This window comes from Kogia breviceps, chromosome 9 (genome assembly GCF_026419965.1).
Source record: "Kogia breviceps isolate mKogBre1 chromosome 9, mKogBre1 haplotype 1, whole genome shotgun sequence".
Taxonomy (NCBI): Eukaryota; Metazoa; Chordata; class Mammalia; order Artiodactyla; family Physeteridae; genus Kogia; species Kogia breviceps.
The window spans coordinates 6,396,713-6,408,498 of record NC_081318.1 but is presented as its reverse complement, the minus strand read 5'-3'; the positions used below and the strand labels follow the sequence as shown (position 1 = coordinate 6,408,498).

The 11,786-nt window shown below is 59.3% G+C and overlaps 1 protein-coding gene across 1 annotated transcript; it reads right to left on the bottom strand.

Moving 5' to 3' along the window:
- Positions 1-56: 56 nt before the first annotated feature.
- ATG9B (autophagy related 9B) lies at positions 57-11,003 on the bottom strand. Its single transcript, XM_067041709.1, is given in 19 exon segments — positions 57-1,164; positions 1,251-1,374; positions 1,955-2,051; positions 2,201-2,335; positions 2,504-2,696; positions 2,699-2,738; positions 3,449-3,502; positions 3,504-3,629; positions 3,812-3,869; positions 3,871-3,951; positions 4,101-4,864; positions 6,992-7,133; positions 7,902-7,984; positions 7,986-8,065; positions 8,260-8,323; positions 8,700-8,743; positions 8,871-9,065; positions 9,068-9,433; positions 10,988-11,003. Coding segments are annotated over 19 exon segments (3,141 nt in total). The 3' UTR covers positions 57-685.
- Between the last annotated feature and the right edge of the window lie 783 nt (positions 11,004-11,786).

Sequence of the window (11,786 nt, the reverse complement as noted above, 5' to 3'; positions counted from 1 at the left end):
TGAATTTTAGATTCCCCTCACCTCTCTTGGAAGTATTTTTATCTTGAAGCCCGATCTCTAAATCATTCAAATATTTATTACTGAAGATTCCCCATAAGAGACCAGATCAGAAGTTATAAGAGCTACTAAGATGCCTAACCCAGCGCTGTCAATTACAGTTACAGAATGAATGACAAGCTTTGTCTTTGAACTTGTGCAGACAGTGTGGAGGTGGTAATTCTTTGGCAGGGAGCGCTGGAGAACAGTGGTGGTTTCCAGCCAATCACAGGTAGTTCTTCTGTGTTGCTCCCTGATCTGGACTGAGAAGCAGGTGCAGTGGTCAGCTGCCAGGCGTGGGGATTCCAGGACTAAGGTCACAAAGATGTGCAGCACAGCCACGAGCAGACTTTCCTGCTTGTTTCAGACAGGATGAGGGGCCAGAGCCACCTCCTCAGATGTCACACCAACGTGAACTCCAAAAACATCCGCCTCTCTCGTCCTTCCACAAGCCCCACAGGAACCTAAGGTCCAGATGTGTCTAAAGAACCTACTGCCTTCCAGGTCCAGTCCCTCATGGCTCCCTTCTGTGTAGCTTGGCCTCCATCCTGGCTCTGCCCTCCAGCTTGAGGTCACGCGGGCCCTTCTTCCCAGGTGACCACTCCAGGGCAGACAGTCGTCTCTTAGCCCCTCCACGCGAGGACTGTCTCTAAGACATGTTTCCCGATGCCTTGGGCATCTCCTCTCCTACCCTTTCTCTCTTCTCTGGGGCGAGTCCTTCACTGACTCCCAAGTTCTGCCCAGCTAAAGCATCCGTGGGGATCTTTAAAGAGGGCTCAGCATGCCCTTCTACTCTACCGCGTCCAATCTCTTGTGGCTGGAGAAGAAGCCAGGGAGCCTGGGGGAGGAAAAACTCTTGACAAGCAGTCCAGGGGTTGAAGTTCCAGAGATGACCGTCCCCATCACCCCAAATTCCCAGCACTGTTCCCGTCCCTCCGAGTCTGACTCCACCCAGTGTCCTACTCATTGCCCCGCCTCCACCCCAGTTCGACCAGCTGTGAGCAGCCCTCTCAGGCAGTGCTAGTGGCCTGGCCAGGCTGTCTGTGGGCTCCTGAAACCCTCCAGGGAACAGATCCCGGGTCCTCTGGGCTCTCCACTGCTCTCTGGGGCTGGAAGCAGGACTGGAGCCTGGTGAGAAAAGCCACCAGCTGGGCAGTGCTGTGACACCTGCGGTTCACCCGGGGTCTGTCCCCCGCACACCCTGCCCGCCTCACCATCACTGGACCGGGATGGCTTCTCCTCATCCGGCGAGACTGTCTGCGGCGGGCTGGACCAGGGCCTGGATGGGGAGGAGGCTGAAGCCTCGCCCCACAGTTCCTGCTGCTGCTGCCCATGGAGCTAAATGGAAAGGAGAAGAATGAGGGGCTCCCTCCGGCCCTGCAGCCTGAGGCCCAGCCCCCGGGCTCGGTGCAGAGGGTGCTGAAATCTCCTCCCCCACTCTCAGCTTAGAGCCTGTCCCTGGCTGCGCGGGGCTGTGGTTTGGTAGGAGTTTGCTTGCCTCACTCAAGGCAGAGCTACGTTCCACCCCAGCTCTACTGCTTGCCACCTGCGACCTCGAGCTCGGCACTTCACTTCCCCTAGCCTTAGCGCCCTCATTTGTCAAACGAGGACAACGACTAGCCAGTGGGCGGGGCTGTTAAGAGGATTACAGGAGAGGAGTGCGGAACACCCACGTGTCCTCGAGTCCGCTCGCCCCGTGTCCCTCGGGCACGAAAGCTGCCACCTTTCTTTCCCTTTCTGCCCCCTCGCCCTCCCTTCGCCTTGTCACCAACAAGGGGTACCTCTTAGTTCTCCTCACCCTCTTCTGAACTGTGTTCTTCCCTGTTGGGTAACTCCTCACACTCCAGCCCCTCCACACTCTCCATTTTGTTCAGATGCTTTCTCCCCGCATTTCTCTTTCTGGCACCCCTCTACTCACCTGGTGCAGGTAAATGGCATGGAGACTCATCTCAGCAGACACAAGCTCTGGGAGCTGGGCCAGCTCCTGGCCCCCAGTGCCTCCTGGGGACACACAGCTAGAACACAGGGCACAGTGGATTAAAAAAAGACATGGCCAGGCTTCACCTCCCCTTCCTGATCACCCCCACCCATGCCCCTGCGTCCTTCTCCTAGAGGATCAGCCCTACCAGCCCTGCTCTCTGCGTCTCAGGCCCCCACCCCTCACCTTGAGTCCTGGGTCATTCGGGAAATGAAGGCCAGGAGGCTGGCTGTGGCTGCAGCTGGGCAGGGGGCTATGGGGCTCAGGTCCTGGGGGGGCACGAGGGGCTGCATCGAGAGGCTGTCCGGGAAGGCCACCGGCTGGGCGCAAGAGAAGAGAGGGTCAGAAGAGAGGACAGGAGGGGAGGCGGAGGTCTAAGGAAGGCAGGAGAGCAGGCTGCGCTAGTGAGGGGGTAAATACAAGAGGTGAGACAGAGGTGGGGAGAGGCCGGGGGGTGAGGGCAGCAGGGCAGGCAGGCTTCGACTCCCCAGAGGGGAGGCAGAGTTGCTGTGGATCCCAGGGCTGCGGGGGCTGCAAACCGAGCTGGCGCCCCAGGCGGCCGCATCTTGTTGCACCCGGCCTCGAAGGTGCGCCAGGAACTTGGAGCTGTGGCCTGGAGGGCACCGTTGTGGATGAACCAGGGAGAACCTCATCAATGAGAGCTCAGTCTTCCCGTCCTCACCCGCTCAGACAGTGAGGCCTCTGTCTGTCCCTCTGAGAGCCACTGAGGACAACAACAGTCCTTCAGGTGTTGCCAACAGCACTTTTTTTTTTTTTTGGCCGTGCCACGTGGCTTTCGGGATCCCAGTTCCCCTACCAGGGATGGAACCCGGGCCCTGGCAGTGAAAGCGCCGAGTCCTAACCACTAGGACACCGGGGAACTCCCGTGAACACCACGTTTACGGCTGTAGTGGGTGCCACCTGGGGTAGGCAGGACAGGAAACACTAGCCCCCCCATTCCTTCTTCCCAGGTGAACTGGAAAGAATGGGGACTAGCTCAAGACCCCCACAAACACAGCCGCAGAACTGGACCTGGGTCCAGACTCAGCACTAGGATACGGCGTGACCTCAGTGTTTTGCCAAACCTGTTCACACTGGATACCAGGGCTGGCCTGACTCCAGCCCTGTCCACTGACCGGGACGTTTCTCGGTCTCTCTGATGGTCTGCGTCCCCATTTACAGGTGTTATGACATGCTGGGGACTCTGGTAGGGCTCTACACATGTCACCTCACGTAATCCTCATAACAGCCCCACGCACCGGCTGGTCATCGTCCTCACTTGACAAATGAGGGCCCTGAGGGGAAGTGAAGTGACGAGCTCGAGGTCACAGGTGGCAGGCAATGAAGCTGGGGGTGGAACCCAGCTCTGCTTTGAGTGAGGCAAGCAAACTCCTACCAAACCACAGCCCCGCACAACCAGGGACAGGCTCTTACCTGAGCGTGGCCATGGCGCTTCACATCCATAAGGGCAAAGGAACAGATGTCCCCCAACCCCGGCCACATCTACAGTGAAGTGACGGAAAAAGTCAGTAAGCTCCAAGGCGCGGGGGCGAAACCAGAAGAGCAGAAACAGTGGGGTGAGGAGAGGGGACGGGAGCTCCTCCGTGAAGGAGACCTGGGGAAGCAGGGGTGAGGCTGAGAAGGGGTTGGTGCGGGCAACCAAACTCGCCAAGCAGGAAACCTCCAACCCAGTCATTCCCCCGACGCCCGGCAGGGCCAGCCCTGAGCCCCGTTTGTCCCCAGACACCGCGGGCAGCCAAGCGTCCTCCGCAGCCCCGCTAAGGGCGTGACCCTCACCGCTCGGTATTGCAGCAGCCGCGCCATCTGCCGGCAAGCGCTGGTCCTGCCGGCAGGGCAGGTAGTGCATGAGCGCCAAGGCCGCCGGCAGCAGGATTTGCGGCTGATGACCTTGGCCCTGTTCACCCGGAATGAAAGACCTAGAGGGCGGGACGGAGGTGGAGAAGGGGCCTGCCGTTCAGAGGATGTGCGGCTGCGATGCAGGGCTGGGGGGAGGGGGAGGGATGCGCTGGAGGCCCAGCCCCAGGACAGAGGAATGCCCCCTCCCCGGACATCTCCCCCATCGCACCTGGCCACGGTGGCCACGACCCCGAGCGCGGTCATGGCGGTGAGCACGTGCTCCGCGGAGAGCACGTCCTCGTCGTAGACGGTGAGCACGAGCAGCGCGGCGAAGAGCGCGCGGGCGAGGACGACGAGCGGGTGGGCCAGCAGCGCGAGCAGGGGCGGGGCCGCGGCGGCGCGCAGGAAGGCGGCGGCGGTGCAGTAGGCGCGGGCCAGGCGCGCGCGCGGCTCGTGCGGCAGCTCGTTGAAGTGGCGCAGCTGCAGGCGGGACCAGCGGCGCGTCCCCAGCGCGCCGGGCTCGCGCCGCAGCAGCTCCGCGCGGCTGTAGAAGGCGTGCGGCACCTGCCAGGCCAGCACCAGCGGGCTCAGCCCCAGGTCCACGGCCGCCAGCAGCAGCACCGTGCGCCGCCAGCGCGCGGCCAGGGCGGCCCGCCGGTCGCTGCGCTTGTAGGCGTCGGGCAGCTCCCAGCCGCCGCGGAAGAACGAGAAGGGCCCGCGGAAGAGGAGCAGATCGACGTTGAGCGCCAGGCCGCGGCTGAGGAAGGCCGCCCTGCCTCCCCAGGGCACGGCGCAGGGGGCCGGCAGCAGGCCCTTGTTGGCCAGCGCCACCTGGTAGTTGGTGTAGCGCAGGATGCGGTGGTGGACGTCCCGCTCCGTCAGCGGCCTCGGCTGCACGCACAGCTCCCCGCCCCCAGCCCCCCCAGCCCCGCTCCTCTGCAGCGCCAGGAGGCGGGACTGCACCTCTGCCCGGGGCACCGAGCTGAGCTCGTCCTGCGGAGGGGACGCCTGAGCGCCAGCCGCCTGGATTCCTCTCCACGGCGATGCCCCAACTCCCCGTGACCAGAGATGCATCCCTGCCGCCCTCCCCCCGTGTCTCTCGGGCACGAGAGCTGCCACCTTTCGCTCTCTGCCCCCTCGCCCTCCCTTCTTGCCACCAACAAGGGGCACCTCTTAGTTCCCCTCATCCTCTTCTAAACTGTGTTCCTCAGCCTCCTGTCCCTCCTGAGGCCGTGAGTCATGTGCTTCCCAGGAACAGCTCATAAACCGAACTCTACATGTATCTGAGCTCAGCTCCTTAAGAGCAGGTTTTCCTGGCCACCGCTCGCCCCCCCATGCCCACAGCCCTACACATACAAGGTACATCAGAGCTGCAGGTAACAAGGCAGTCTCTTTCCCGTTCCTAGGGTACCAGCTCGCTGAGCCCAGAAGCCCCCAAACTTTTACCTCAGCACGCTTTGAGATACACACACACACACACACACACACACACACACACACACACACGCCCCACCCCACCCCCTCAGATTAACCTTCCTAAGACAATGGCCATGTCCCCATCTGGGGTGGAGGCTGTCAGATCTCACTTGGAGCTCATCTGCAAACTTCATTTAACCCAGTTTCACCCAGCCTCCCCAGTCCAGCTTAGTCAAGTCCCTCCAGGCCAGCCTCCCCAGTCCATCCCAGGGTCTCCCTTTCCCCTGGAAGGAAGAGGTTGAAGAAGGAAGGAGAAAGAGATGGGGCAGGCACCTCCTGGAGGAGCAGTGGTCCAGCTCCTGACCTTCCCCACCCCCATCCCCAGCCCTCGCCACTCTTTCCTGTGCTCTGGCTTGTGCTTCCGTGCTTAGGTGGGCTTTCGAGAACCTCTCCCCTTTGCTGCACAGGAGGGCTGTGTAAAAGGCTTTGCACTTCTGAGATGAGCAAGGAAAGCTGGCTGCTGAAGGTAGCCTTTGCACTGTGCCTTAAAGAAAGAACTTGGGGGCTTCCCTGGTGGCGCAGTGGTTAAGAATCCACCTGCCAATGCAGGGGACACGGGTTCGAGCCCCGGTCCGGGAAGATCCCACATGCCGGGGAGCAACGAAGCCTGTGTGCCACAACTACTGAGCCCGCGTGCCACAACTACTGAAGCCCACGTGCCTAGAGCCCAGTGCTGTGCGACAAAGAGAAGCCACCGCAATGAGAAGCCCGCACACCACAACGAAGAGTAGCCCAGTAGCCCCCGCTCGCAGCAACTAGAGAAAGCCCATGCACAACAACAAAGACCCAACACAGCCAAATATAAATAAATGAAATAAATGCATTTAAAATATAATAAAAATAAAAAACATTTTTTAAAAAGGGGCTTCCCTGGTGGCGCAGTGGTTGAGAGTCCGCCTGCCGATGCAGGGGACGCGGGTTCGTGCCCCGGTCTGGGAAGATCCCACGTGCCGCGGAGCGGCTGGGCCCGTGAGCCATGGCCACTGAGCCTGAGCGTCTGGAGCTGGTGCTCTGCAACGGGAGAAGCCACAACAGTGAGAGGCCCGTGTACAGCAAAAAAAAAAAAAGGAACTTGGGTACAGAGCCAGAAGAAGCATGAGCAAGATGGGGAGGAAAGAGCAAAGCTGACCAGGGACAGTGAAGGGGCCGGCGAAGTAGCTTCCTGCAAACGGGCCAGAAAAGGGGGTGGGCTCACCGACCGGGGCCTGAACACTCAGTTGCAGGCTGGTGGGTCAGTCTCCTTACTGCTGCCCAAAGATGCTCATTGCTTCCCCTGCCCCCTTCCTGCCCGGGGTTTGGAATGCCTGCCCACCTCCTATCCTTCCCAGCCCAACCCCGGTTGGTCCTGCTCTGTAGGGTCAGGTGACGGCCCTTCCTCTAAAGACCCATTGTTTGGACCACAAGCATGTGACTGTGTATCATCTTCCATAACCATCTGCATCAACTAAGCTCCACAAGGGTAAGGACCTTGTGTTCTAAGGGGTGGTACCCCACTTCCTAACATTATTCGGGGCCAAGGGTAGGTGTCACTAAGGCCTTCTGCCCTCTTCCCAGCGGATCCTTCTGTCCGTACAGCCCCCTACTCCTTCCCATCCTCTGCCCCCTGACATGGCACCCCTCTACAGACACGCTCACCCAACTCACTGGGGGGATGTGCAGGGCCTCCCTGGAAAACACCTGCATGTCCCAGTGGCTGAAGAGTTTGCAGACCGAGCGAAGCAGCCGGAACAGCCAGAAGGCAGCAGCCAGGATTAGCAGGAAGACCAGCAGGGGGCTGCAGCGCATCCTGTGCCGCTGGGACAGACAGAAGAGAGAAAGTAGGGGCCCCATACACAGCAAGGGAGACCGGGCTTGAGGAGCGACGGGGGTCCTGGAGAGGGGACCCAGCCAGACCAGTGGTCCTCAAAGTGTGGGCCCGAGGGGTCCCCAGACCCTTGTGAGTGTCTGCAAAGTCAAAACTTTTCATAGAATATTAAGGTTTTATGCCATTTTCATTCCCCTTCTCCCAAGAGTGTACAGTGGCCTTTTCCGGAGGCTACGTGACATCATGGTCACAGTCGATGGAATGTATGTTTGTACGTTCTTAGGATTTTTTTCTGTTTTTTTTTTTTTTTTTTTTTTTTTTTTTTTTTTTTTTAATGCGGTACGCGGGTCTCTCACTGTTGTGGCCTCTCCTGTCGCAGAGCACAGGCTCCGGACGCGCAGGCTCAGCGGCCATGGCTCACGGGCCCAGCCGCTCCGCGGCACGTGGGATCCTCCGTGACCGGGGCACGAACCCGCATCCCCTGCATCGGCAGGCGGACTCTCAACCACTGCGTTGAGAAGCAGGGAAGCCCCGTTCTTAGGTTTTAAAGCTGTTCCCAGCTTTAATCTCTAACAAGGTAAATATAGATAGGATTCTCATAAACAAAAGTTCTTGGGAGTTGGGTTCCCAACCAATTTTAAATGTATTAAAGGTGGCCTGAGAATGGCTGATCTAGACCAAGGAACAAAAGGAGGGGAGGCTTTTGTCGGTTGATCTCCCCCATCACCTCCCCCACCAGCTGTCACTCACCGCTGGGCACACTGGGATGAGGGTAGGATAGCATCTGACAAGGTCACTTTGCTGTGGAGCGAGCCAGGTCTTGTTCGGTTTTTTTGGTTGGTTGGCAAAGAGAACGCTGTAATCCACACGGCGAAGAAGGAAGGTTGTGAAGGTGACGATGAAAATGAATCGTCTAGGACAGGAGGGAGTGCAGTAGTGATCAGGCCAGAGGGCTGGCAGGGCTCCTGCCCCAGCCTCCGGGCCCGCCTGGATTCACCCATCCTGCTGAGCCCCTGGGGTGCCTGGGAAGGCGCTGGAGGGCTAGAAGCAGCATGCACTACTGAGGAAGCAAGGGGAAGAGCTTGGGGTCCGGGACAAGCCTCTCAGCCCAGCTGGAAGACATCCTCCAGCAGGATACAGGCAAAGCCACTCCCCTGGTGGTAGCTCTAGATGTGGCAGGGCGTCAAGAATTAAGCCTGCAGCATGATGGGACTTTCCTGAGGACGCCGACTCCTTAGCCCCCAAGTCCGCGACCCACTGCACCCCTGTCTCCCTGCCTCCCGTGCCCCTTCTGCCAGGCAGAGCACAAAAGGATATTTTGGACGGGCTTCCCTGGTGGCGCAGTGGTTGAGAATCCGCCTGCCGATGCAGGGGACGCGGGTTCGTGCCCCGGTCCGGGAAGATCCCACGTGCCGCGGAGCGGCTGGGCCCGTGAGCCGTGGCCGCTGCGCATGCGCGTCTGGAGCCTGTGCTCCGCAACGGGAGAGGCCACGGCAGGGAGAGGCCCGTGTACAGCAAAAAAAAAAAAAAAAAAAAAAAAAAGGATATCTTGGTGAAGAAGCTGTCCAGGTTCTGGACGTGGTGCCAGGAGCCTGGGCACAGAGGGGAGAGTGTTGGGTCTCACCTGACGCGGTGCCCTCAAGCCTCTGCCAGAGGCCCAGCCCGGGGGGACACTCTGCAGCCCTGAGGCCCTCCGCAGCGCCACACCCGCCCGCTCACCTCGGAGCCCTGCAGGCACATGAAGCAGGGGGTGCTGCTTCTCGCCATGGAGGGCTGAACCTCGGGGCCCCTCAGGGTCACGGTCCTCCGGCCACTCATAACCCCGCTCAGGGATCAGAGGGCCTCTCCGCAGCCCGGGAGGGTCCTGGGGGCGTCGGCGTGGGAGAGGGGCAGTCCCCGAGGCCAGGGGAGGGAACCCCAGGAAGGGGGCGTCATCGCGGGCCGGGGCTGCGTGGTGGGGGTAGCAGGACTGGGAAGGGTACTATAGCGAAGCTGAGGAGCCCCTGGGGCCTGCACTGCTGGGTAGGGGGGCCCCGGGGCTGAGGAAGGAGCTGAGGAAGGGGTGCTTTTTGTGTGAGGGGCAGGGGCCAGAGAGAAGATGGAGACCCTCCCTCCCCCAGGTCCCCGACCCGGAGGAGGAGGAAGAGGAGGCGGTGGCACAGGGAGGAGGGGCACGGATCCACGCCCCAGGTCTCCCCACCGCCCCAGCTGCCCCCTGGTCCCCGCCCCCCCCTCCGCCCGCCCATTTGCCTCACCATCAGGCCAGCGGCATCTCCTGAAAGCTTGGAAGCATGGGAGCTGCTGCTGTTTCCGAAGAGGTCTGCATTGCTGAGCGGGGACTTCAGCAACCAGGTGACAACAAGAGCCCAGTGACTCAGTTGGGGCCTCAGGCGTCCCAACTCGCAGTCACTAGCCCGACCACTCACACCCCTTCCAGGGCAACCTTCGGCCAAACCTCTTAGGGCCCCACCTCCACTCCTGGCAGGGCAGTACCTGGCGAGGCAGGGGCAGACGAGGAGCAGATGAAAGGAGATCCCCACGGCCCCACCTTCAGACCCCCAGCGGACTTAAAGTGGGGGAGGGGCAGAGAGCAGCAGCCAAGCACAAAGACAGAAAGAATCCTAGTAAGGATTCTAGGGCTATGGGGCCAAGATACACATCTTTAGTTTCTTAAAACTTTATCTCAGAAAAAAATAAAACAACTTACCTCCCCTCCCTATATACACACACACAGAGTGATCAACAGAGAAACGCTTTTTAAAAAATTTTCCTGCTGTACACGGGCCTCTCACTGTTGTGGCCTCTCCCGTTGCGGAGCACAGGCTCCGGACGCGCAGGCTCAGCGGCCATGGCTCACGGGCCCAGCCGTTTCACGGCACGTGGGATCCTCCCGGACCGGGGCACGAACCCATGTCCCGTGCATCGGCAGGCGGACTCCCAACCACTGTGCCACCAGGGAAGCCCAAGAAACACTTTAAGACCAAACACGAAAAGAAAAAAAGAAAATGAAAAAGGCTGCATGTTTTGCTTGTATGACAGTGCTAAGGCCTGGAAAAGGGGAGGCCATCTGACTTTGCAGCCAGGGTGGGGGAAACTGAGGAGAGGGAGCAAGTGAAGAGAGGAGAGGCAATTATTTTGGATGAGAGGTGGTTCTTGGAGCTTTTACAGTAGGAAAGTGGGGTTCCTCGGAAGCTCCAGTATGTTTGCTTTTTTATCCTCTTGAAACCCTCTCTACCAAGCTCTGATCCAGTTTTGGGGGCCCCCTGAGAAGCATCAGGGCTGACCCAGCAGAGGGCAGCTGAAGGCCTGGAATTTGGAAGGGCAGGTAATTTGGGTGCCCCAGGGATGAGCTGACTGAGTTGAGTTCCTTGTTGCCACCTCAAGGAGGAGGCGGAGGCCCAGGCAGCTGGTATGGTGGCTTGTCCAATGCCATTCTTGAGGCCCTGAATCATCAGGTTTCCTACTGAAGTCCATTTCTGAGGTGCTGACTCAGCCACCCACGTGTCAGGGCCTCCAGGGCTTAAGCCCAACCGCTGATGTAGGGACCAGTGTCCAAGACATGGAGACAGAGGAACAGAGTATACCCCAGACTGCCCACTGGAGGAACTTAGAGGAGGAACCTGTGCTTCCTTCCTGGGAGGGGAATTGTCATGGTAGCTCAGGACTTGCATAGCGTTATTCCCGAGCAGGAGGCAGAGCTATGAAAACAAGACTCCTGGTGCCCAAAATGGAATCCCACACTGCAGAGGGGCTAGGAAATTCCCATGATCTCTCTGAGACACCTGTCAAAATCAAATATATGGCGTTTCCTCTGGTCTCTCCCCAGCCTCACTCACCCTGATATGGCACCATACTCACTTTAGGACCCTCCCATACAGCCTCCTCACCCAGCCCAACCTCAGACTAATCCTGACACGTTTTCCTATCCAGTTTCACTCCAGATTCATCGATGAACAGCCTCCCTACCACCGGCCCCAATTCACGTCAATTTATTATTAAGAACACTTTTCCCTGCCAGGCGTTTGGAGGGGAAGGAGGGGACACATGAATGAGACAGAGCCACTACCCAAAAGGAAGTCACAGCCCAGTGGGGAGGCAGCTATGCAAACAAGTAATTACACAGAAGAAATAACCAAGAGCGAAACAGAGGTGTAAGAGCTGTGCGGTGGTAGCTTCAGGCACAGTCAGCCTAACTGCAGTAGGAAGGCATCTGTGGGGGAGATGGATCTAGGGTCGCGCCAGCGGTTCTAAACCATTGAGTAGGGTCAGTTTATCAGAATCACCAGGGGGTTTTTTTCCCCCAGATATATGTGGCTGCCGTCCCCAGAGCTCTGACTCGCCTAGGAGAGCGGAGTGAGTGGCAAAGCACGTGCACATGTTTTGAAAAAACTCCAAACGATTTTTGTCCCTTAGTCTCCCAGAACCAGCGGTCTACACTCCCTGGAGACTCCGGAACATCTAGAGTCCGCCGGGAGCACCCATAAGAAAATGACCCGGAGGTCAGCAGCTGACGCATTACTATGGATACCCCAGGGCGGGGGGACGCACTCTGCACACCCTCAAAACGTCACCCCACAGCCGACTCGGACGGCGGGAACAGGGCAGGGCCCGCCCGGAACTGGGGGCGGGAGACAG